The following is a 26,748-nucleotide window of genomic DNA, read 5'->3' on the forward strand; positions in this document are numbered from 1 at the left end:
ACTATCAGATACTTACAGGAAATATTGGCAGAACTCTTTTAACCACAAATTTTAAAGACATCTTCAATTAAACGAATCCAGTTACAAAGACTAAGGCAAGCATAAACCTATGGGACTATATCAAATTAAAAAGCTTCTGCACAGCAAAAGAAACCACTACCCAAACCAAGAGACCCCTCACAGAATGGGAGAAGATCATTACATGCCATATATTGTTGGTATGCTTCTGGATTCTGCTTGTGAGACCTTCTGTTTTTATCATCACATTGGGTTCACTTGTGTTGCTTGTGATGTGTTCTGTTTGCATGTCCACTGTTGGCTGGGCAACTCCCTGCCTCTGGGACATTGGTTTGGTCTTCCCCCACCCCCGCCTCCGGGACATTTGGTTTAGTCCTCGCTGGTTCATACTTTTTCCTTTTCCCTGCCCCCTATCATACATATTTCCTTTGTTCTTGACTCTTCCACCTGAGGAGGGAGGTAGGAGAGAGATGCAGGACAGAATTGTGTTGTGATTAGGTTGTTGGACTGCATTCCCACTCGTGAATAAAGATTGAACTGCATTCTCAGCTCAGCCATGAGTCCCTGGTCATCTCTGTCTCCTGCCTGTGAAGCTAATCCGGCAATATATCAGACAAGAGGCTAATAACCAGAATATATAAAGAGCTTGCCAAACTCAACAACAAGAAAACAAATAACCCCATCCAAAAATGGGGAAATGACATGGACAGAATATTCACCACAGAAGAGATCCAAAAGGCTGAAAAACATGTGAAAAAATGCTCCAAGTCTTTGATTGTCAGAGAAATGCAAATCAAAATAATAAGGAGATACTACTTAACTCCTGTGAGAATGTCATACAACAGAAAAGGTAACAGCAGCAAATGCTGGAGAGGTTGTGGGGTCAAAGGAACCCTCCTACATTGCTGGTGGGAATGTAAATTGGTCCAACCTCTGTGGAGAACAATCTGGAGAACTCTCAGAAGGCTAGAAATGGACCTACTTATGATCCTGCAATTCTTCTCCTGGGGATATATCCTAAGGAACCCCACACACTCATCCAAAAAGATCTGTATACACCTATGTTCCTAGCAGCACAATTTGTAATAGCCAAAACCTAGAAGCAACCCAGGTGTCCAACAATAGATGAGTGGCTGAGCAAGTTGTGGTATATATAAACAATGGAATACTACTCAGATATAAAAAAAATGGTGACTTCACTGTTTTCAGCCAATCTTGGATGGACCTTGAAAAATTCATGTTAAATGAAATAAATCAGAAAAAGAAGGATGAATATGGGATGATCTCACTCTCAGGCAGAAGTTGAAAAACAAGTTCAGAAGAGAAAACACAAGTAGAACCTGAACTGGAGTTGGCGTATTGTGCCAAAGTAAAAGACTCGGGGGGGGGGGGCAGAATACATGTCCAAAATGGATAACAGAGGACCTAGTGGGGGTTGTGTTGTTATATGGAAAATGGAGAAATGTTATGCATGTACAAACTATTTGTATTTACTGTCGAATGTAAAACATTAATTTCCCAATAAAAAATTTAAAAAATAATAAAAGTAAAATGCCTCATTACTGAAAACAAAAAATCAAGTACTTGATAGAAGTGGAAATGAAGGACATGGGGATATTCAGAAAGCAAGAGAAAAAAATCATCAAAACCAAGACTGTAAAATGAAAAATATTGTGTCTTTTTACTAATGTGTTTATGATTAGTCTTACCAGTAACTGTTTTATACCTTTAAACCCTCTAAACCCCTCAGCAAAAAATTCCCCTATGATCACATTCATTTTAAAAAGAATCTTTATTTGATAAGTTTTATTTTTATGTTCCTCTACTGAGTGATTAATGGTTTACAGTTGACAGCAAAATGCAATAGTTTGTACATGCATAATATTTCCCAGTTTTACACATAACAATTCAACCCACACTAGGTCTTCCTCTTATTTGATAGTTTTAATGTATGTTTCATATCAGAATTTGATTCTGGCAGTTGCTCTATTCACATTGTTTTTACTATCTTTTCCTATCTTGTAACATTTTTCTGAAGACTCTAAGCATAGCATGTGACATCAGACACCAAAGTAAATATTAGTTATACATGGAGGTGAGTGAGCATTTTATTTGGCTAGATCTATGTGATATGGTTTGTATCAGGAATAGGGTAGAAATTAAAATGTCTTGATGCTGTGGTTATCCTGAGTTCAGATTTCTCTAGAGAAACCTGTGTTTAGGGTTTACTCTCTCTTTTTTTTTTAAACTTTACTTATTTTACTTGATAGAATAGAGAGATATTGAGAGGGGAGGGGGAGAAAGAGAGAGACCTGCAGCCCTACTTCAGGAAACTTTCTTTAGAGTTTACTCTGTGTGTTTTTTATTCTTATGTTTTCTCCTGTTACCCCAAAGCAATCTGTTACCTGCGGTTCTCCAAAATATATCCTGCTCTACATTAAATATATACAAGTTAATTGAACAGTTCTATTCGAATCTCTTTGATAATGTATATGGTACAAGTATTCTTGCTAGTGAATTAACAAAAAAATAAATGAGTAAAAGATTTGTGATATCATTTTACCCAGTTTTTTTTAGAGTGTGGTGTGCACTCTTTTTAACTGAAGGAGAGATCTCCCTAAGATATAAAAAGCATGTCTTACCAAGATATGTATATATTAGAATATATTAATAAAGCCGTAACAAAATTTAAAGGATTTTAAATTTCTCAACATTGTTGAGAAACATAAAGCAAGTGTAATCCAACTATTGTTTGTTAAATTTACATTTAAAAAATTAGATGCATGAGTCAAACCCTAATCAAAAATCTGGGTTTCTTCTGAGGGAGATGCCCCTCTCCTCAAAAAAATAATTATGTTGTCACTGTTATCTTTTCTTCACAGATCTCTGGAATTAAGTAAGTCCTTGTTTTTTCATTTAGCTTCTAGGTCATTCTCCCTAGCATCTGCCCCCAAGAAAGTAGCTCCAAATGTTATGTTATCATATCACTGTACTTCAGTATTGCCATCATTCCTAGCTCAAGTCCCATTTCCAGCAGGTTTTTTTTTTCATCTTTTCTCTCCTGTTGCAGCACATTATCACAGTCGTTTTTAATACAGTTAAAGCTAATACTTAGACTTCATGAGTCCTAATGTTCCCCACAAAACCTGTATCACACATTTGTTTTCCTTTCATCTCACATAACCAAATTAATAAAGAAATCATTTTTTTTTAGTGATTTAATATTGATTTATAATTCCACACAGTTCCCACCACCAAAGTTCTGTGTCCCCACTCCCTCCATCGGAAACTGCAGTGATTCTCCCAAGCTCACAAATATGGGTTGACTGTTATTTCTACAACTATTTACATGTATACATATTTGCCCTTTTTTTCTGTATATTTGTGGAAATCCCTTTAATTAACTGTCTTCCATTGTGTCTCCTACCAACGTGTGCTCTTGAGCCTGCTGATCAGAAGTTTCTACCTACAGCCCTGGCTCCAGACTGCAGCTGGATTAGAGCTTCATTCCTCTTTCTTCCCCCAGAGATACACACCCATTGCCTTTTTAACACATATAAATAACCATGGTATATTGACACCCACTTTGCCTACCATCTATTCCCACATTTCTCTCACCATTAGAAATTTTTTGCAATTCATTTTATTATGACTGCCATTATTGTCAGATAGAGAATCAGGAGGAGGGAGAGTAAGTTTAACACAACTTATTTTACTAGTTTGAACCAGAAACCCCATACATCCTCAAGACTCTTGTTAATCTAAAATCCTTTCACTCTTTATTGTATCCATAACTTGCAAAAGTCTGTATATATTTTATTTTAAATCTGCATCTTGAATTTTATAACCTCAATTTTGTAACAGAAACTTTTTTTTTGCAAACTTCATTCTTGAAGATAATTTATGAATAGTTAATGTTTGTGTTCTTAAAAAGGGCATGGGTGGCAGGCCCCATAAATCTGAAAAAGTGTTCTTTTTGATAATATCTGACACTACATATGGTCTTTATAGGCTAGTAGTTTCCTGCTATTACCTTTCTTCTGACTTAGACACTTCATTTTAAGAGCTTTTAGTCATAAGAATTGAATTGCTGGGGGTGGGGGAGGGAACATTCCAACAGTCTATTACACGATTTTTAATAACCCAATAAGGTTTCTCTGTACTGTGAACAAAATGAGAAAATGTATGGTAAAAGTAATAAATTAGAGAACAAACGGAAAGCAAGTGGTGACATATTAATGTGTAAGAAAGCTTTATGGGAGTCATGTCTGGAATGAATAAAGAACAATTTTGAAATAAAATGAGACAGAAAACCTATAGGCTTCTTTCACATGGATATGATAAATCTTTAGTATTCATACAAGAAGGATGACAGTTTCACTCTTAAAAATAGCTCGGCTATCAAAGCAGAAATCCAATAGGACTTAATATTTCTAAAACAGGATTTAAAAAAACAAAAGTCATTTGGAGGAGGGTCTGTGGGGGGAATGCCCTTATTTTATATGAGCTAAAAGAAAAAAATGTTTTTAACATAAAAACTAAGCTGACTAATGCCCTGTCTGAAGGGTTATCACAAATGCCCCATCTGAGGAAAATCTCAAGTTCCAGCAATGTCTCAGAAATACCATCAGTTATTTTTTTTAATGTGAGTAAAAAACAAAAACAAAAGAAACGAGAAAATGAGGTTTTGAAAGACATGGGGAAGTTGTCTGCAGTGCCTCTATTGATTTTAAAAACAATTTAACTGCAGTATGTTCTCCAACTCTGGGAAGAATGATATGATTGGTTATTATAGTTTTGTTTTCAGTTCTTCATCATTCAACTCTTTGGAATTTTGGAGGGTATCTTTACACTCATTTTCCTTCCCTGTGGACTTTGTCTCTTCAAATATAGTTCCCAGAGGAATGTTTTCACCAGGCAGACAGTGCTTCCTCAAAATGATAAGAACCAAAAAAGCTGGAATATAGCTCGATCCTCTTAGTGCTGCTGGCAAGCCAAGGTAGATATACCTATTCAAAAACAAAATGTTGAACTTTATTAAATCTTGCATAGATGATGTGTTGAATACCAATTAATTTTATATGTCTTTATTGATTTTATATTCTCATAAGGACAGCAGTGTACTGCATGTTAGTCTTACTGTAAGTAGATTAACCTCACTTACTCTAATGTTTGTTTATTGCCTTCTCTAGGAATTCACTGTGCTAAACTGACTTTTTCTGATTGAAAGAGAGACAGAAAGAGCATATAACATGGAGCCCCCTCCAGTGCACTAGGAAAATCAGTCTCTAACTTAGGTCACAGGCACTGCAAAGTGGCATGCTTCCCCAGTGAGTTGTTTCTGTTTGTTTTTGTTAGCTCTTATTCTAATGTTTATTGAAATCTGTTGGAGGAGTTTTTCGATGGAGAAAATCCGAACTTATTTTCTTCTTTTTTAATATTCCTTTTAAAAAAACACTAACCAGGATTTCCAACTAACATTTAGATCTGACAGTGGTAGCAGTTTTGTTGTAATATTTAACAAAAGGATGTCAAAAAGTATTAGCTATGCCATTTACAACTGTGGGTTGTTTTTGTTCTTATTTTGTTTTTTAGATTATCTTAATCTGGTTAAGGGAGTTCATCTCTTCTTCTCTCTGTTTTTAATTTCTTTATTGGGGGATTAATGGTTTACAGTAAAATATAATAGTTTGTACATGCATAACATTTCCCAGTTTTCCACATAACATTACAACCCCTGCTAGGTCCTCTGCCTTTATTCTTCAGGACCTGAACCCTCCCTCCCACCCACCCCAGAGTCTTTGACTTTTGTGCAATACACCAAACAGTTTCTATTTTCTGATCCTGACAGGCTTTTTATACTATCCAGGATTCTCCTTTGTATTTTCTTTGACTTTATATAATTTTGATATTAAGAATCATTTGAATGTTTATTTTATAATATATTAAACATAGCCTATTGTTCAAGTATAGTGCACATATAGGAAAGTACACAAATCATAAGTGTGTGTGTGTATGCCTGTAATTTGATGAATATTTTATTTATTTTGTTCTTTTTCTGCAGTGCCTGGGGCTCATGTGCAATTTTACAGCTTTTGGATCAAGTTCTTTATATTTTAATACACACACACACATTGAGGGGGGGAGGGAGGGGGAGAAGGAAGAGAGAGAGAGAGAGAGAAATGCCATGGCATAAGGTTTCATCTGCCACCACACTCTTTCTTACTGGGACTTCAACCCAGATAATGTGCAGACCAGGCACGTACCTTAACAGATGGCCTGTCTGTGACATTTTTTTTATTTGTTTGTTATCTTAATTTTTATTTTATCAAATACTTCACCAAGAGATGAACTTGTAGCCTTGGCTATATAACCAACCACCTGAACCCATTTTTTCCTTTCTTTTCATTTGATGGAGTGGAAAAAGAAAGAGAAAGTAGAGGAACAAGGAAGGAAGAGATACCTCAGCACCTTTCTTCCCTAAGCCTTATGGTACACCCATGCAGTACTGACACTTAAACATGGGGCTTCATGCATGGCAATGTCCAAATCCTCCAAGGTAAGCAATTCTTATATCGTATCTTTACCTGAAGTTGATAGAATTATATATTCTACAGGCCCCCACTTCACCACATTTCAATGTTCCCCAATGTAAACATGTAGAATCCACTAAAGCTCCAAAGTATATGGGTGCAGGGATTCCAGCTACAATCAAAAGAGAAGAAGAAAAAAATCCATCAGCAAAGTAAGAGTAAAAATGCATTGTTCTGTTTAGAAACACTAGAATTTTCTATATTTGAAGAACAAAGTATAATAGAACATAAGTCTGGTGTTTTAAATTTATTTCTATTTTATTTTTAGAAAATAGAAGTTACTTTTATTGTAACAATATTTAAATATAAAGGATAAATAACCTTGTTACAAATACAACAGAAGAACTGCAAATAGAGAAATACTTCTAACTAATGATTCTTTTTATTTTTTTTCTGCAATGTTTTGAGCCAATTGACATATTACTTTAATGGTGAATTTTGTTTATTTAACCATTTTTTAAAATCATCTAATGCTTGAAAAGTAGATTTAAGATTAGATAGACACTTTTCAAATAAAGAGAAGATATCTTATTGTACTTTTACTAATTACAAAGTTCTGTTTATAAGCAGAAATAATTTGCTAGACCAGTACCAAAGGAGACTATTAATATTTCATTATATTTTAACACCATGTTGAAGAAAATAATTTTTACCAAACACTCTTGTGGAAAATGCATGTAATCCCACACCAAGAGACTTCTCTTCAGGCTTGATACATCTAAAAATAAATAAATTTAAAAGATAAATATTTTTACAACTGCCATGGCTTCTTAAAAGAGTTGTCTGTATCACAACTTTCTAGTAACCTACTATTAATTACAAATAAAAGTTGGGGGGAAAGAAAAGAAAAAGAACTCTGCTATAGTACTAGTGGGAATGCAAACTGGTTCAGCCCTTTTGGAAAATTGTATATAGAGAGTCCTTAAACAAATAAAAATGGAATTCCATTTTAATCCAGCCAGATCACTAAGGGACACTAAAACACTAAATCGAAGGGATATGTGCACCCTTCTGCTCATAGCTACATCATTCACAATAGCTTAGGAGTGAAAGCAGCCTAAATGTCCACTGACAGATAACTGACTAAAGAAATTTATGGCATTTTTTTACTCCATGGAATACTACTCTGCAATCAAAAATGATATTGCATCATTTGAGACAAAATGGATGGAACTGAAAGTGATTATGCTTAACAAAATAAATAAAGGCATAAAAGAGATAAAAGACCTGATGGTTTCATTCATGTATAGAGAACTAATACACATAAACTAGCAAAAAAAAAAGAAAAGAAAAGAAAAACCTCAAGAACAAGAAAACTCTTCCAAAGACTTTATAAGGACCATGGTGGTTATCTTTGGCAGATGAGAGGGAGGAGGATACAAACGCTGGTGATGGGTGTGGTGTGGAACTATATAATGCAATCTTACAATCTTGTAACCAACTATTAATCACAAATAAAAACTGGGGGGGGGGAGTAATTCATCATTTGTGTCTCAAAATAGTCTTGTAATAGCCCATTTTATAGTAAAAAAAAAAAAAAAAAAAAAAAGAACATGTAATGATCAAGTGACCTGTCTATGCCCTATAGATAGGAATTAGTAAACTATGGCTTCTGACAATTCCTGACAGTTTTCATAGCTTGGATGAGAATAGGGGAGGATGGAGCAGGGCAGATTATTCACCATACAGGGTCATGGGATAACCATCATGAGGGGAGCTTTCTCTCTTCTCTCTCTATCTCCTTCTGTCTCTGTCTCTCAGTCTCTTTCTTAAAACAATGTCTTCTGGGAGCAGTGAAATCATTCAAGTGAGCAGATCCCCAGTGATAGCACTGAAGGAAGGAAGGGAGAGGGAAGGAGGGGGAAAGAAGGAAGAAAGGAAGGAAGGAAGGAAGGAAGGAAGGAAGGAAGGAAGGAAGGAAGGAAGGAAGGAAGGAAGGGCAAGCTAAGTAGTCAGATTATCAAAAATTACAATTTCTACAGTTTGGAAATTCACAATTTGAAATGTATTTAAGTGATACTGTGTCGAAATATACTCGGCTAATATTCAAATGGGATGAAATATTTAGGAACTCCTTGGAATATATATTTTCTTTTTAAAATTGTGTTATCTCCTGTTTATTAGATAGAGACAGCCAGAAATCGAGAGGGAAGGGGGTGATATAAAGGGAAAGAAACAGAGAGACTCCTGAAACACTGCCTTACCACTTGCAAAGCTTCCCCCCTACAGGTGGGGACCAGGGGCTCAAGCCTTGGTCCTTGTGCATTGTAACATGAGCACTTAACCAGGTGTGCCACCACCTGGCCCCAGAATATATATTTACTAACAAAGTTTAATGTCATAAACTTCCTTGGAAAGTAATGTTAATAGCATTATTTTTATTTTCTTGCAGGTCCTTGCACAAGCACTATTTCATCACTCTTGAGTCACTGCTCAGACAGACAGACAGACACCAAAGCGTCAGAGCTTCCCCCAGTGTCATGGCACACTCTCAGCTCATGTCAGGACCCCAGCCTGGGCCACATGGTTAGCAAGACACATCCCCTACCAAGTAAGCTATTTATTGTGTCCTAATTGATTTTTTAATCAGTTATAATTTGATTTACTGCCATTTCTTACTCAAAATTACACACTTTAAAAAGCATTATTGAATGTAATTGTGAATATTTTGAAGTAGTATTTCAAGCAAAAATTTGAAATAAGACATTTCTGATTAGTTTTAAAAAAAAACAACCAAATCATATGGTTTAGCCTAAAATATAAATATATCTATGCTTCTATTAAGCAATTACAGGTCCACTAACTTCCACTAAGAAATAATGGAAAATAGGAATATCTATCCCAACAGGTGGATTTTTATATGGATAGGTTTGAAATGTTTTCAAAATTCAACAGTGCTTAATAAGGAAGCATTAATAATGATATATTCAAACACTGAGTTCTTAGATACCATGGATTCCAAGTAGCTTTCTTAGAAAAAGGTGACCTTAGTCAAAGACCACAAAATATTTTACATAGAGAATAAATAACCAGGAAAAAAAGAATAAATGACCAAAAGGAAATATTATACACACAGAGAGAGAGAATAACTCTAATACCTGAGAAGAACCATATATCCAGGTATGGCAGATAAAGAGTAAATGAAACTGCTGACCACTGACAAAATTAAAAAATACTGGAGCATCATGGAACACTCATATCCTTTGTCACACAGTCCAAGAACTGCAGATGAATTTCCTGATGTTCGAATACAGCTGCAGTTTTGAAAGATCTATCAAAAAATAACATTGTTCTGTAAGGAAAAACAATCTTCAACACAAGTATCAATTGCTTTCTGTGATAGTTGGATCAAAATGAACTTTATTCCCTTTACTTTTATTCATTTGCAATGTCTTTTGGAACTATAGTGTGGAACCATAGGAGGCATTTCTTTCTAGATATCTGGAGTAAACTGTCTATTCTTCAACTACTCTAAAGACAGACTTTTTAAAAAACATACTATCTTACCACAATATCCACTATAATGAATTCTGTTTCAGAAAGCCCTGTTGGAGAGTTGAGTGTTAGTGCAATAGGTTAAGCCCACATGGCTCAAAACGCAAGGATCCCGGTTCGAGCCCCCAGCTCCCCACCTGCCAGGGGCTCACTTCACAAGCAGTGAAGCCGAACTTCATGTGTCTATCTTTCTCTCCCCCTCTTTGTCTTCCCCTTCTCTCTCTATTTCTCTCTGTCCTGACAACAATGACATCGACAACAACAATGATGATAATAATAATAATAACTACAATGATAAAAACAACAAGGGCAACAGAAAGGTAAATTAATAAATAAATATTAAAAAGAAAGCTCTGTTGAATTTTGATGCTTACAGAAAACCAAATCTTTGTTTCAAAATGTATAGTTTATTTCAAAAACAGAGTGCAAGCCAATCCATTTGAAATTGTTGTTTCCTAGTTTTAATAATAATATTTACATTTTGCTTTGATCACCAAGGAGTATCATGAGTATTGTGGCATTTTTAGTCATGCTATTGTGCCTAATTCCTTCTTCTTAAAAAATACTTGAATGAGAAAACACACAAAGTGCATAAGCACAGTGGCAAAGAGAATTGAATAAAACAGTGGAATGATTAGAGGTTAACTTTCTCCCTATGATCAAAATATTTTAGTTCAGAATAGTAATCAGACAATCTATCTTCAACTGCTGGGAGATTTAAAAATCAGTGCTGGAATTTAGACTAGAGTTGGTGTACTACACCAAAAGACTCTGGGGTAGGGGGTAGGGTTCAGGTCCTGGAACAGGATGGCAGAGGAGGACCTGGTGGGGGTTGTATAGTTATGTGGAAATGTTATACATGTACAAATTATTGTATTTTACTGTCAACTGTACACTATTAATCTCCCAATAAAGAAATAAAAAAGAAATCAGTGCTGAGACAGTGTGAATGTTTTTTTAAATAAAATCTAGAAAATAAAAAGTGAGTCAAGTGAGTAAATTATTTCTTAACAAAATAATTCTGCTTTGAGGAAAGGCTTTAGTTTCACTTTTGTTAAATGTGTGTCCAGATCAAAACTAGACAATGTAAATGTGGTATATAAAACAAAAGTTGTGTGTAAAAGACCAACAGGATATCTTACCATATTAATTCCTGTTCCAGTGGATGTCTCGCAACCAGCAAGACAAGCTGACATATATGATAAGCCATTGTCTCCACACACAGGGTCCCATGTTTTAGATGGACAGTTACAATCCTTGTTGCAGTCAGCAAGAATCGTATTTCCCACATACAAATCTTGTTGTATTCTGAAATTCAAACAAATAATTCCATAGATATTAAAGTGCTACTAGAGCATTTTCTTTTTGTTTTCATTTCAATCACTAACTGCCCTCCCAAAAATCAGAAGTGAAATCCTTCAAACAAGTACATGGCGTGGGTACAGTGGCGCTGGTGGAAGATACCTGCTTCAGTACCTTACAGAGCCCACTTTTTCTGTGACTTAATTTCAGATAAGCAGATAGCTATTAAATGCTTTGAGTGCTTGTCATCTGGAAAGCATTTTCTGGCATCAGAACTCAAAAAGTGAAGATGACCTAACCTTAATGGAGTGCAATACTCAAATCAGTATATATATAATCATGTAAATCTCATATTTCTTACTTGTCCTCCTTTTTTTTGCTGTTGTTGTTGTTGTTCTCAGGGCTTCTCCCCCTGGGTGAACTTTCTCAGATAGAGAAGAAGCAGGGAAAGACATCACAGCACTGAAGCTCCCCCACCTCCAACAGTGCCCCAGCTCAGTGAGGTGCTGCTCTCAAACCTCAGTGACATGCATGACAAAGCAGCCACCCTCATAGGTGAATATGACTGTCCCTTAATTCTGACATTTCTTTGGATCATTTTAAAAGTATTTTAGAATGCACTTTATTTCATTTTAAATAAACATGTTCTACAGTGAATTTCAAAAACTCATAAAACTATTCAGAACCTTTTTTTTTTTTTAATTGCCACATCAGGGTTATCACTGGGGCCCAGTGCCAGCACAAATCCACCACTCCTAGAAGCCATTGTTCTTTTTTTTTTTTTTTTTTGCCTCCAAGGTTATTGCTGAGGCTCAGTGCCTGCACTACGAACCACTGCTCCTAGAGGCCATTTTTCTCCCTTTTTGTTGCCCTTGTTATTTATCATTGTTGTTGTTAGATAGGACAGAGAAAAATGGAGAGAGGAGGGGAAGACAGAGGTGGAGAGAAAGACACCTGAAGATCTGCTTCACTGCTTATGAAGTGACCCCCCTGCAGATGGGGAGCCAGGGGCTAGAACCTGGGTCCTTGCACATGGTAATTTGTACACTTAACCAGGTTATTCAAAACCTTTTATATTGAACTCATGTATATATTCTGAGTAGTTCCTAAATATCTTATTACATTTAAGTACTAGCAGTTTATGTCTTTACACAGTTACTGAGTTGCTTGAAAAGTCATGACACATTTTTGTATAGAAAAACAGAGAAATAGATCACTATTTTTCCAACAACCCAATAATTTCACTTCAATACATTTCAAAATCCGCATGGTTGAAAAAGTCATTTTGATAAGAGTGCTTACTTAGTCTGCCTCCCTCTCTTCTTTCCTCCCTTCCTCCCTCCCTTCCCCCACCTTTTTTTTTGTTTTTTTGCCTCCAGGGTAATCACTGGGGCTCGGTGCCTGCACCATGAATCCACTACTCCTGGAGGCCATATTTTTCCCCTTGTTGTTGCCCTTGTTGTCATTGTTACTGTTGCCATTGATGTTGTTGTTGAATAGGACAGAGAGAATTTGAGAGAGGAGGGGAAACGGGGGTGGGGGGGGGAGAAAGATAGACACCTGCAGACCTGCTTCACTATTTGTGAGATGACCACCCTGCAGGTGGGGAGCCTGGGGCTAGAACCGGGATCAACCCACTGCGCTGAACCCACTGTGCTACCACCCAACCCCCCACTCCTTTCTGTCCTTCCTTTTGCCACAGGTGTTATCACTGAGGCTCCACACTTGCATGATTTCACTACTCACAGTTTCACATGCAACCCACCACCAAAGCTTTTTGCCTCCCCATTCTTCTTCCCATAATCACTATAGCTCACACAAATTCTGAGAAACATTTTAACTGGTTTACCATTTTTTGCAAGGTTTTGCGATTTAATTGACACACATTGAACTCTCAAAATATAAATCCAGAAGCATCTGGTTATATATTTATATAAATAAAATAAATGATAATGCTTCATGCACTAGGAATAAGTCATGCTATATTTAAACTCACTGTGAAACCATATAAAGATGAGTGAGACTTTATAGTCAACTTAATATTACCCATTTATTGGAGCATAAAATAGCATATCCTCAAACTACTGGTAGTCTTTTGCTACTCACCTTAATATTTAGTATGATATAACTAATACACATTCATAAGCTCACTAACTCTAGCATATATCACCAACCTCTAATAGCCCTAGAGTCTGGGCTGTTAGATTAGGTTAAGACTGAGAGATGAAGAGAAGTGGAAGAAGACCATGGGTTACTGCTATTAACTACAATTAGTAAATATGCTGGTGGTGGATACCCCTAGAGTCTGGATGAATTGAGTTATCATTGAGAGATGAAGAGACACCATGGGTTACTGTTATTAACTATATTAGCAAATGCTCTGATCTTGGATAATCACTGGAGAAAATAAGATGTTAGTTGTTGAGAGTACAAAAGATTCATTAGAAAACAGCATACCCCTCATAAGAAGTAGTTAAGCCAGCAACTGAAGAATTCTCACAGATCATGAGAAAACTTAAAAAGTAGAGAAGATATTCAATTAAAGATAGCCAGCATCCTATATGGGCAGCTTGTTTGACAGTTATCTTGAACTTCTTCATAATCAAGCCACCAACCACATATCCAATGCATATTGGTGGTAAGTTATAAATACCTACAAATACAAATGAAATAGTATTTATAAAGTGATTTAGCAAAGGGACAAATATGGCATCACTCTTACCTAATATGTTTAACATAAGAAACCATGTAGCAAGGAGAACAACAAATATTGAGTGATCTTATCCATGAAACAAATCAAAGGATAATACAGGGTGAAGAACTAGTTTACTGTGTCCTATAGCAGCAATTCTGGGGACTCAAAGCAGGCCAAGAACAGATGGGGACAAGAGTGAAGGAGGAGTTAGGGACCTGCTGATCTATAAAAGAGGAGGGTGATGATTTATAGAAGGTGAGGTATACTGATACCTATCTTGGGGAAATGAGGAACTGTACCACTCTGACAACAGTGCTGTAAATAACCATTTCCTGGGGGCCAGTCGATGCGTACCCAATTCAGTGCACACGTTATCATAGGCAAGGACCCAGGTTTGAGCCCCCAGAACCCACCTACAGGCATAATGCTTCAGGAGTAGTGAAACAGATCTGCAAGTATCTGTGCTTCTCCCTCTTTATCTTGCCCTGTATTCTTAATTCCTCTCTCCTATGAAATAAAATAGAAAAATATATGGCCACTGGGAGCAGTGGATTCATAAAACAGGCATCAAGCACCAGTGATAGCCCTGGTAGCAATAAAAAAAAAATAAATAAATCAACATTTCCTCAATAGAAGGACCTAATAAATAATAAAAAGAAATCATGTAGGTCTAACTCACAGTAAAAGGAAAAAAAAAAAAAGGAGGGGGCTAATTTAATTTTGTCCCCAATTCCATAGTACATGGAGAGATAGTTTAAGTGCCTCACAAGGAAGTATGTTGTAAAGACAGATACCATATTGTTTATGTAGTTAATCACAGTAGATTGTGACTTTTGCTTTTATTAGAACAGAATATATTTTTTTCTTAGAAAACTTAATGTGTCATATAGCCACTTTGTAATTAATCCCAAGAAATAACTACTTTCTACACGTTTTTCTTTTGGGTTTGTTTCTGTGTTGGCAATTTGTATTGACTTACAATATTCTAAGACTTAAAATTTTTTTTACTGGAGTGTTAACAGTTTTCAATATAGTGTTTAACACAAAGGAACAGCCTCTCATCTGTTGTTTGATTACATCTAGGAGACACACTAGGACCCCAGTCTCCCTTCATCCTGTCCCTTTTCCTTCTTTCGCACAGTCTTTTGCTTTATGATTTATAGAAGGTGAGGTATACTGATACCTATACTGATACACCACACCAGTCCAAGCTTCCCCTCCAACCCCCCCCCCCTTATTTTTGTCCTTTAGATTATAAATTTCTTAAAGTCAAAGTTTATGTATAGGCTTTGTCTCTTAAGGTCTAGGTAGGAATGATAAATCTGAGTTGACTGGTAATTTATTGCTTTCCATTTTAGGAGCAGGATTACATTTATATTATTTACAGTTTATGTATTTTTTGCAATTGTTTATTTCCACTCTAATTGTTAATGGTTTGATCCAGATAAGGAACTATTTAGAAAATCACTTGCTGAGCCTTAGGATGTCATGTGTGTGTTTACATTTCAAGTCTCATTGCCATGGACCAATACCTTTTATTTTATTTTATTTTATTTTATGTTGCCTCCAGGGGCTGGCACTAAGGTTTGGTTATTGGTGGGACTGGCACTAAGAATCCACTGCTCCTGGAGGTCATTTTTTCCATTTTTTATTGGATAGGACAGAGATAAATTGAGAGATAAATTGAGAGAGGAGAGTAGATAGGGAGGTGGAGAGAGACACCTGCAGACCTACTTCACTGCTTGTGAAGCAACCTCTCCCTGCAGGTGGGGAGCTGGGGGCTCGAACTGTGAGCCTTGCATGGGTCCTTACACTTCGTACTGTGTGCACTTAACCTGGTACACCACTGTCCAGCACCCCCATACCATTTCTTAAGTCTTCTTCTCCTGACCCCAGGAAAAAGAAGAAGGGAAGAGGAAGGGAAGAAGGAGAAGAAAGGAAAGGAAAAGACAGCCTCTGGTGCATTATTACATTGCTATCATCTGCTTACTGTATCACATTCTTGAGAGCACTTTTTAAAAGTCCATCCCAGTGTCCCATAGTGGGGATTCTGATTTAGTGTCTGAGGTAGATCCCAAGTTTCTGAAAGTTTTGCAAACACTAAGTAATGAGGGTGTAAATAGTGTTAGAAATTCACTTCTCCAAACAGTGCAAAGATCGCTGTTGGATGTAACACCCCCAAGATTTAGTGGGGTTCCAGGGAAATTATAATAATGGCCTGCAGAAGTATATCAGACCACCAAGGAGACGAGGGGACTAAACTAAGAGGAATGTAGAATTTATGTTTCACAGAGTGAAATGTGGGAATAAATGTGTACTCCCAGTGAATTGACTCTACTTTTTACTTAATGCTCTGCCTATCTGAAAATTAGATTTAATTTGTGTATTTCTCTGAGACTTACACAAATAGTTTAAATGTGTCTTCTGACTGGAGAAAGAAAAAAGAAGCCAGAAGAAAGTCATAATTTGCTGCTGGCCTCCCTTCCCTATCTTTCTGGGTCTCTCAATGCTGTATCAAAGTCAGAAATACTCTAATAGGTTTTAATGTAGTATGTTCCTAGATCCATCACCACACTGTTCCCCATTTCACAGAAGAAAAAACGTTGACCACTAACATGAAGATAAACAAACTCACCAATTAGAAAAATGGCATCTGAGGCAGATTTCCCATATTGTTGTTCCAAATATTTAGGCATGAAGGAGATCATATTAACAAATGCGTTGAACTGTAGCACACTTATCAGTATGAAGAGCATGTAAATCGGATTGCATAAAAGGCTTTTCATGAATGGTAAAAAGTCTGAAATGAATGAATGAATGAATGAATGAATGAATGAATGACAGTTTTTCAATTTAACTTGCTTTGTACTGGTCAGTTAACTTTTCAGGAAAATCAACTTCCCCTCCACATTAAGGTGCTCTGTTTTGAAATATACTGTGTTAATTCTTTTTACCCCTTGAAAGCTAAACTTCCTTTTGGGTAGCTTCTGCAAGCAAGTGATGCAATAGAAAGAGAAGGATTAAAACATGATTGGTTTTGTTTTCATCAGTTGCTATTATGTCTGAAAGAAAAGCTTTGTTTTATGGTCAAAATATTTTCTATTTCCAGCATTTTCTTTTTTATCCTCATCTTTCTTTTCTATTAATAACTTCTTTTCTCTACAGATCATCTGAATGAAAAAAGGCTTCCTCTGGTCTCTAAAGTCTAAATGGAAATCAATTTGATACAGAATTTCACACTTAAATGTTTATATCAGGAGTCGGGCAGTAGGGCAGTGGGTTAAGTGCACGTGGTGCAAAGCTCAAGGACCGGCATAAGGATCCTTTGCTCTCCACCTGCAGGGGAGTCGCTTTACAGGCAATAAAGCAGGTCTGCAGGTGTCTTTTTCTCCCTTTCTCTGTCTTCCTCTCCTATCTCCATTTTTCTCTGTTCTAATCAACAACATCATTAACAACAACAATAACTACAACAATAAAGCAACAAGGGCAACAAAAGGGAATAAATAAATAAATATTTTTTTAAATGTTGATATCATCACTCTTTAACATTGAAAATGAAGATGAAAGTGAAAATTCATAGGATATTAAGTTTTCTCATGTACCAGGTATTTCTGCATACTCAGGGCAGTCTTGGTGAACTATTCAGAGCCAAATGTACATTAAGTACCTGAGAACCTTTTAAAATATTCACCCCAGCAGGGGCTGGAAAGTGGCATGTCTAGTTGAGCACACACCATGTGCAAGGACCAGGTTCAAGACCCTGATCCCCACCTCCAGGGGGCGCACTTCAGAAGCAGTGAAGTAGGTCTGCAGGTATCTAACTTTCTCCCTCTCTGTCTTCCCCTCCCCCTCTCATTTTCTCTCCTATCGAATAAAAGTGTAGAAGAAAAAGAAAGAGGAGGAGGAGAAGGAGAAGAAGGAGGTCTGCAGGAAGTGGTAGATTCATAGTGCCAGCACTGAGTCCCAGCAATAACCCTGTTGGCAAAATAATAATAATAATCATTATTATTATTCAAGAAATACTGATCCCAGCCACACTCTAATTTATTTATATGCTAAGGAGCATGTAATTGATTTAACCAAAAAATATCTCAAAAACATGAATTGGCAAAGCTCAGAGTAAGACTTGTGTCCCACTTTTACAAATATTTGAGATTGTTGCTTCTATTTGAAGTTACATACAGTTTCTTCTCATCTGCCCCACCTCCTTTGCTTCCTTCCTTCCTTCATCCTTCTTCCTTCCTTCCTTTACCACCAGGATTATCACTAGGACTCCATGTCTGCATGACTCCAGCACAGCCTTCCAGTGACAATTTTTTTTTTTTTTGATAGACGGTGAGAGAGAGATACGGAGGTGAAAGGAAAGAGACACCTGCTGCATTGCTTCATTACTTGTGAAGCCGGCCTCCTGCAGATAGGGACTGAGACTTGAACATGAGTGCTCTAGTATGGAGCAGCTGTGCTCTATTTGAGCAAGCCACTACCCAGCCCCTTCTTCTACTTTTTTAAAAAATATTCATGAACTCTTTCCTTATTTCCTTACATACTATGCATGCATTATCCTAGTTTGCTTAATGAGCTTAAAATCTATTCTGGAATAAAGTATCAATGAATAAAGACATTGAAAGAGGGGAAGCATAACTTAATGCAAATAAATGGATTCTAGTTCTAGAACTCAAGTTTATGATTAACTATTTGACAGGAGAGAGTGTTATGGTCAAAGTTCTTAGGAACTTTAAATTTTTTAAAATTTATTCCCAGTGGAATTATTGCTGGGGTTTAGGGTCTCTACAACAAATCCACTGATCCAATAGCCTCTCTCTCTCTCTCTCTCTCTCTCTCTCTCTCTCTCTCTCTTTCTCTCTTCCTCTCTCTTTCTTTTTGTTTGATAGGACAGAAAGAAATTTAGAGGGGAGGAGGAGAGAGAGGGAAGGAGAAAGAGAGACACTGCCTCACCTTCATGTGGAAACCAATGGCTTTGAACCCAGGTCTTTACACATGGTAGTATGTGCACTCTACCTGGTGAGACTAACTGCCTGGCCCTTAGAAACATTCAGGTCACCCTTGTTTGTTGACATTAAGTACTGTCCTAGCAGATGAGTCTCAGAAGTTCTAAATATTTTCTACTTGTCCTTCACAAAGATCTTTCCTACTTTCAGAAATGGTTTTGCAATCATCTATCAGCCTTTTTAAAGGAATATGATATAGCCATGCCAATTCTGAGAACTCGCTAGATTCTGAATTGACTCTAGGGATCAAGAAGTATTAAATCATTTTCAATTGTGCTTTTCTCATCACTGAGGCTTCACCACATCAGGGTGACTTATTCAGAGAGAGAGAGAGGAACTGAAAAGAGCCAAGCACCGAAGCTTCCTTCAGTGCTACATGGGCCAGGTTTACACAAGCATCATACACATGGCAAAGTAGATATTATCCTGGTGACCAATTTTGCCAGCCCTCAATTGTGTTTTAGGTGAATAGTCAATTGTTCATCAAAATTCTGTGCAGAATGGCATTAAAATTTATAATGGTTAAATTAGTACATTAATAATAATGCTAACATTATCAGTAATTGTAGTAATAGGTGCAGAATTCATTTCTATCCTCACAACTATTAATGCATACAATTGCTACTCCCATTTTACACATGAGGAAACTGAGCCCTCCATGCTTCAAAATTGAACACTTCTTAAAGGTTCTAAGGCTTGGACTGCATCCCTTATACAGACTGAAAAGACCTTCTAGAAACACCACAAACTTTCTAGGTACAACTAATTTTAAAGTAGCTTGATTTAAATATGTGGTCAAGTTTGAGAATAGCTGTTCTTTAGTACCAGATATTTAGATTGCCTTTCTTTGGTTTCTCACAGACACATCTTTTATAAATTATGCTTTGAAATTTTATTGAGGACTACACTAAAGAAAAAAGTTACATAAATATGCCTCAGTATTTACTGGAGAAGAACTATGTAGTTTAGTAGTACCTATGTCAAAAATCACAGGGATGGTTTCTTACTGTTTGTCCTTTAGAAACAGTTTCCTTGTGGTGGGGGTAGATAGCATAGTGGTTATGCAAAGAGACCCTTATACCATAGGCTCCAAAGTCCCAGGTTCAGTCCCCCATACTACCATAAGCTAGAGCTAAGAAAAAAAAAAAGAAAAGAAAAAAGAAAGAAAGGAAAGAAACAATATCTTTGAAAAACATCATTCTTTCTTCTATAAAGTATGCAGAATTTCATGATTTTTCATGTATTATTTGTCTCTCTTTTAACTTCCAGAAAGCTCAAAGCTAAACTCATATTTTTTGTTTCAAAACTACACTCTTGTTTTGATTAATCCATATTTTCCTCTTTCTACCCCTAGTATGAATCTCTGTTTTTTTAATTCTTTTAAAATATTTATTTATTTATTTTTCCCCTTTGTTGCCCTTGTTGATTTTTATTGTTGTTGTTGCTGCTGCTGTTGTTGTCGTCATTGTTAGATAGAACAGAGAGAAATGGAGAGAGGAGGGGAAGGCAGAGAGAGGGAGAGAAAGAGAGATACCTGCAGACCTGCTTCACCGCCTGGGAAGCAACTCCCCTCCAGGTGGGGAGCCGGGGGCTCGAACCGGTGAATCTCTGTTTTTTAATTATAACTATGTTCTCTATAAAATAGATTATATAACCACATTGGACCAAAGAAATAAGAAAATAAGTAAAAAATTCAAGTGTCCCAACTGATATAAAATTATATATAAATGCTAATCTGAGATAAATCAGCTTTAAAATTACATCATTCATTTCTAGGTAGTAACATAGGCTCAGACTAGAAAACATTATAGGTTGCTGATGTTAATGATAAAAAATGTTTTAGTACAGCTTAGCATTAGACCAGAACATAGATACACCTTTACAAAATCAAAAGTACATCATATAGTACTTAAAATGTTTATAATATTTGCCTTTAGTGATTCCATCCTTTTCCTTCTTGACCTCTCTTTGTTTCTCTTCTTTGTCATTTTTAATTATCTCATCATTAACCTTTAGTCCTTCCTTTGGAAGCGTTTTGGGCAAAAAGAAAAAAGGGATGGCCGTGAGCACATTCACTCCTGCACAAATCAAAAAGCCAAACCACCATGCACCAACCCAGCGACTATCAGTGGGAGTTATGGTCAGATCATCTGTAAAGAAATATATATACATTTATATTATCTTAAGTCATTTATTTCCTTGTTAACTATAGATATATATTATAATCAAAATCATCAATCCCTATCCAAGCACACAATTTTTATTTAATTTAGACATGCACGTAACTTGACCAACAGATAGTGCTAGAATACTATAGCAATAAAATAGCTTGTTTATCTCTCCTGTCATGTAAAAAAATGTATGAATAAGTGTTCATCAGATAACAGCAAAGTTTATTTTAATATTTGGGAATAATCAGTACAAAGAAATTCAAATATATGTTTTTAAATTTTCTGAAAACAAGAAATATGTTAGCAATATAGTGTGAAGAGTACTGAATTTTGAATCAGAAAATAGACATTTTACCTTGTTCTCTCAGACACTGGTTTGAAATATTTGAAAAATTGTTTGAACTACTCCATCTCAACTTTGAAAGTAAAGATAATCTAACTGAAGTCCAAACAAGGCGACAGTTCACTATGAAAACATACCTACAGAGCCTGTGTACTTTATGCACTGTATAAATAGAATTTCTTGAATTACCTGTGCTCACAGATCCCGTATCAACATAAACATTGGCACAAAATGAGGCTAACAGAAGCCCAATCAGAGGACCAATGATAGCTCCTGTTTCTATAACCCCTAAAAATAAAGGAAAATATTCATTATAATATACATATACATATACATATCCACACAAAGAGTTCTAATCTTAGGGGGATCTGAAGATGGTATTGTTATAACTTTAGATATTATGTCCTAGGTATTCACTGTGTAACAAAAATTAAGCTTGCTGTACATATAAAGTAAAACTTTTTCCCCCTGTAAGTATTATGTTTCATAATTTAAAGTCACTTTGTCTAGGCCTCTTTGCATACCAAGTCAAAGGCAAAACCTTGATGTAGCTGCAAAGCTGGAAACTGATATTGACAAAGTCACATTTGAGTGCACAGTTTTTTATTTGTTTGTTTTGTTTTATGTAACCCATACTCAGAGTCTTAGAAGACTTCTAAAACAGTATCATGCAATGTGGTGATCAGGCATATTTCCCAGAAAGCTTCACCACTAAATCATCTATTTGTAATATGTGCGCTTAACCAGGTGTGCCACCACCTGGCCCCCAAATCTTCTATTTGTAACAGTCTTATAATTATCCCTTCTTTTCTTTTTCCTTTCTTTTATTTCCAGCGTCAGGGTCTTCAGGTACATGATTTCAGTGCTCCCACACCATTATTTTCTTATTTCAGACAGAAACAAAGAGAAACCACACCCCTGAAGTGTCCCTGGTGTTGTGGTATTCCCACATGCTATCAGGGTTCAATTTTGGGTGTCACATATACCAATATGCTCCACTCCAAGGGCTGAATATTCTCCCTAACTCTAACCCTACTGTTTTCTTTTCTTTCTTTCTTTCTTTCTTTCTTTCTTTCTTTCTTTCTTTCTTTCTTTTTTCTTTTTCCCCCTCAGGGGTTATCACGGGGGCTTGGTGCCTGAACTATGAATCCACTGTTCCTGGAGGCCATTTTCCCCATTTTTATTGCCCTTGTTGTGGTTGTCATTGTTGCCATTGATGTTATTGTTGGATAGGACAGAGAGAAATTGAGAGAGGAGGGGAAGACAGAGAGGAGGAGAGAAAGATAAACACCTGTAGACCTGCTTCACTGCTTGCGAAGCAACCCCCCCCCCCAGGAGGTGTGGAGCTGGGGGCTTGAAGCAGGATTCTATGTGGTCCTTGCACATCGAGCCATGTGCGCTTAACCAGCTGTGCTGCGCTACCACCCGGCCCCCAATCCTACTGTTTCTTACATCTACTCTATTCACTAGGTAGTGAATAGAGACCTCTCACTGTGTATTTGACCTCCCAAGGAAATCTTATTGTTCCCTCTTGATTTAATGTCTCTGTATAAATAATTCTCAAACTTTGTGCCTTGCTAATATGTTTTATTTCAAATAGGCAGATATGGAAGAATTTCTTTTGTATCTGGATGATTGGTAATTATTTAATTATATGCATATATTTATGAAGACTTGTTGATTTTAATTATGTAGTAGTATTTATTTGATTTTATAAAAATAAATAAATAAATATTTTTTAAAAGAGAGAAAGGACAGAGAACTCTGGGAGCACTAGACTCGTAATAGTTTTAATAGCCAGGGGAAGAAATCAGGGGGCAGACAGCTCATCTGAAAGGGTATTTGCTCGTCATGCATAGCACTCAAGTTTGAGCCACCAGTATACCACCCAGGTGTAAGTAGTAGGACACTGAAGGAAGCTTTGGTACTGTCATGTCTTTCTCTGCCTTTTGCCTCTCTTACTCTCTAAAAGAAAGTACTTAGCCAAGAATGGTGACTTACAGGTGGTCACTAAAAAAAGTAAAAAGTAGATTTAGCATAGTGACTTATTCCTAATTAATGTGATTTCTCAACACACAAAAAAAAGTTGATTATCAATATCAGATATCAGATCAAATCACGGACTTATTATTCTGGAAATCAGAGTTGAAATAAGTAATATGTACTCAGAAGAAAAGTACTGTATTGATAGAAAATACAGCAACATTTCAAACTTACCAATATATAGAGGAGAGTTTTCGGATTTGGCAAAATCTTCTACATAGGAAAGACCCAAAGGCATGATGGGAGTTTCTCCAATTCCACGTATAATATTTCCTACTAGTACATATATCCACATTAATGATTTAACTTCCTTCACACAGTCTGCATTAAAAAGAAGAGAGATAATGCATGAGTGCTATGATAACAAAGGGCTAGAAATATCAATTCTTTTTTTCCCCTTTTATAGAATATGTTTACCAACAATCATCTACTATCTCATGTCCACACTAAACTTTGCAGAGAAGTGGAGAAAAGCAACTGATAAATATCTTTCCCTGGACTTATACAACTGGTAATAAATAAGCATTCTATACTGTAGATTTATACACACATATATGTATGATTTATTTACTTGTTTTTATTAATAATTTAATAATAATTTGTAGAGCCTGGTGGTAGTGCACCCAGTTGAACACACATGTTACCCTCAAGGGCCTGAGTTCAAGCCTGCTCCCCACCTACAAGGTGGACAATTTATGAGTGGTGAAGCAAGTCTGCAGATGTCTTTCTCTCTCACTATATGCTCCTCCCCTTTCAATTCCTCTCTGTCCTATCAAATAAAATGGAAAGAAAAAGTAATAAAAGGAAAAATATGGCCACTGGGAAATATGGATTGGTAGTGCTGGCACAAAGTCCTAGCAATAACCCTCATAATAGTAATAGTAGTGCTACTTCTGCTACTACTACTACTAGTAATAATAACAATGGTTTACAAAATTATAAGATTAGAGGGGTATGGTTCATCACACTGCTAATAACCTTTTTAGTTCTCTCAGTCTTAAAGACAATTCAGCACTCTCTTCTCAGCCCTATGCAAATTCGCATGTTGTAGTTCTCTCCACAAATGAGTGAGATCATCCAGTCCTTGTCTTTCATTTCCTTACTTCATTAAGTATAATCACCTCCAGCTCTATTTATTTTGCCCACGAGAATATGATAAGTCTCTTGTGACGTTTTAGTTCCCTATAACTTTAGCTACTTTATAGGAATTGAACACATTTAACTAGATCATATTTTTCCTATAGTATTACCATATACTATAAGCACCAAATATCTTTCAATAAAGGGAACTGAAAAAAAGGAAAACAGGCAGATTTCTAAATACTTACATTTACCTCATTGCCACTTTGCTTCTAAGACAAAATAGTTGTTAAGCCAAGAGGACACTGTAGGTTCCCAGAAAGTGAAAACAAAACTGAAAATACCAGGTGATCAAAGAATCAGGCTGAAAAAAGGCTTTTTTGTTTCTTTTTTTACTACAATATATATTTTTAAATACTTCATCTTAATGAGAGAAAAAGAGATAAGAGCACTGCTCAACTCTGGCTTAGTATGGTGCTGGGGTCCTCAGGCATGAGAGTCTTGCATAACCATTGGGATTTCTCCCCTACCCTACAATGCAGTTTATTTATTTTTTTTAAAGAATTAGGAACAAATTAATACTTAATTGTTGATATCATTGTTTTCTTTTGTTTCCATGGGGGGGCTGGGGCTCCTTAGGCCCAGAGTTTCTAAAACTGCTGTTCTTACATTCTTTTAGAACTATTTTTCTTCCCACTGATTCTGTGCTGACAGTGAAATTCCCGACCTTGGAGATCATTGTAACATCCATTGAATTCAGCATAAAAGTGTCCCCACCGCAGGAAGAGAAGTTCTTATATAAGGTAAGTCAGTAGAGTCACCTTCAGATTAAATATCATCAGATCTTTGAAGTTTAACATGTAAAGGAGCAGAGGCCAGCATGTTGGTGTCTGGGACAATGGCAAGTTGGAAGAAGTAGCACTCATATGTTGTGCTGTGAAACCATATCTCTTGTGGAAAAAGGAAGAAGGGGAACAAAGTATCAGCCAAAGTTCCTAGGTCAGTAGAAAGAGAATAATTCAGAACTAGCCTGTTTTCTCTCCTGTAGATCAGTGCTGCAACAAAAAATTTTTTGAACTTTGCTACCATTTCTTTTTTCTTTTTTTTTTTTGTCTACATAATTATTTAAAACAAACCAATGTGAATCCATTTTTCCAAAGATGTTTCCTTTGTGGAATTAACTCTATAATAGTCATTGAGTGAATTCTTTGACTAATACTGACAAAGCCATTTTAGAGAATATATATGGCAATCTTAAATATATTCAACTATAAGAAGGGGCACATCCTCTAGATAAGCTATTTTTATTCCCCTCTGTGATCCCTTCACTAACCCTGAAAAATCTTTTACCTTTATCAGCCATACCCAATAATTAATCCAGAGCCCCTCAGCACAAAGCATTCAGTTATAAATTCACTGAACTTTACAAAGCAGTAAAATGAAGTAGACAACCTGATGGATGGTCTGTTGGTCTGGAAATCTGGCTTCCATTTTCCATACACAAGAAACTATTTGAGGATAAATTTCCTGAAACTGAAACTGTAGACTCATATTCATATCTGGATGAACACAAGGAAAATGTGTATGTTTAGGAGCCAAAGAAGACAATGTCAAGCTTCATCTTTACATCCTGATCGTCATATATTCAGAACCTGTTACTTACTAGAAATGCACAATCCCTTTACAACTAGCTTTGAAGTATGTACATGTGGTTGGTCTATCTTTTTTGGGGGGGATTATCTCACATCAACCTGTGTGGTTTTTAGATGATCTTTTCCTGGAAATAATTACTGTGGGATAAGAAACAAAAAACTAAGCAGAGCATAATTAAGAAGATAAAGGCTTTGGGGGACAAAGCAACACAAGACCTGAACATAACTATAGATTTTATGAGGTTTGCTTGGAAGAACTTACCCACACTTTCTGAGAATCCAAACAATAAATCCTCCACGTGTTCATTAACCCCCAAAAGAAAATACTAGCCCACCATAATGAGAGG

General features: G+C 36.3%; 1 protein-coding gene across 1 annotated transcript in view; it reads right to left on the reverse strand.

Annotated features, from left to right (window-relative positions):
* Positions 1-2,349: 2,349 nt before the first annotated feature.
* The window catches only part of SLCO1A2 (solute carrier organic anion transporter family member 1A2), a 40,000-nt gene continuing 15,601 nt past the window's right edge, over positions 2,350-26,748 (reverse strand). Inside the window, exons 5-15 of the mRNA XM_060194478.1 lie at positions 26,202-26,308; positions 23,844-23,990; positions 21,816-21,914; positions 21,044-21,262; positions 16,739-16,903; positions 13,866-14,061; positions 11,249-11,414; positions 9,710-9,882; positions 7,265-7,329; positions 6,606-6,723; positions 2,350-5,027 (exon numbers count right to left, since the gene is read on the reverse strand). Of these exons, the coding sequence (XP_060050461.1) occupies positions 4,808-5,027; positions 6,606-6,723; positions 7,265-7,329; positions 9,710-9,882; positions 11,249-11,414; positions 13,866-14,061; positions 16,739-16,903; positions 21,044-21,262; positions 21,816-21,914; positions 23,844-23,990; positions 26,202-26,308 (1,675 nt within the window). The 3' untranslated portion in view covers positions 2,350-4,807. The remainder of the gene's footprint in view (positions 5,028-6,605; positions 6,724-7,264; positions 7,330-9,709; positions 9,883-11,248; positions 11,415-13,865; positions 14,062-16,738; positions 16,904-21,043; positions 21,263-21,815; positions 21,915-23,843; positions 23,991-26,201; positions 26,309-26,748) is intronic.

This window comes from Erinaceus europaeus, chromosome 7 (genome assembly GCF_950295315.1).
Source record: "Erinaceus europaeus chromosome 7, mEriEur2.1, whole genome shotgun sequence".
NCBI classification, from domain to species: Eukaryota; Metazoa; Chordata; class Mammalia; order Eulipotyphla; family Erinaceidae; genus Erinaceus; species Erinaceus europaeus.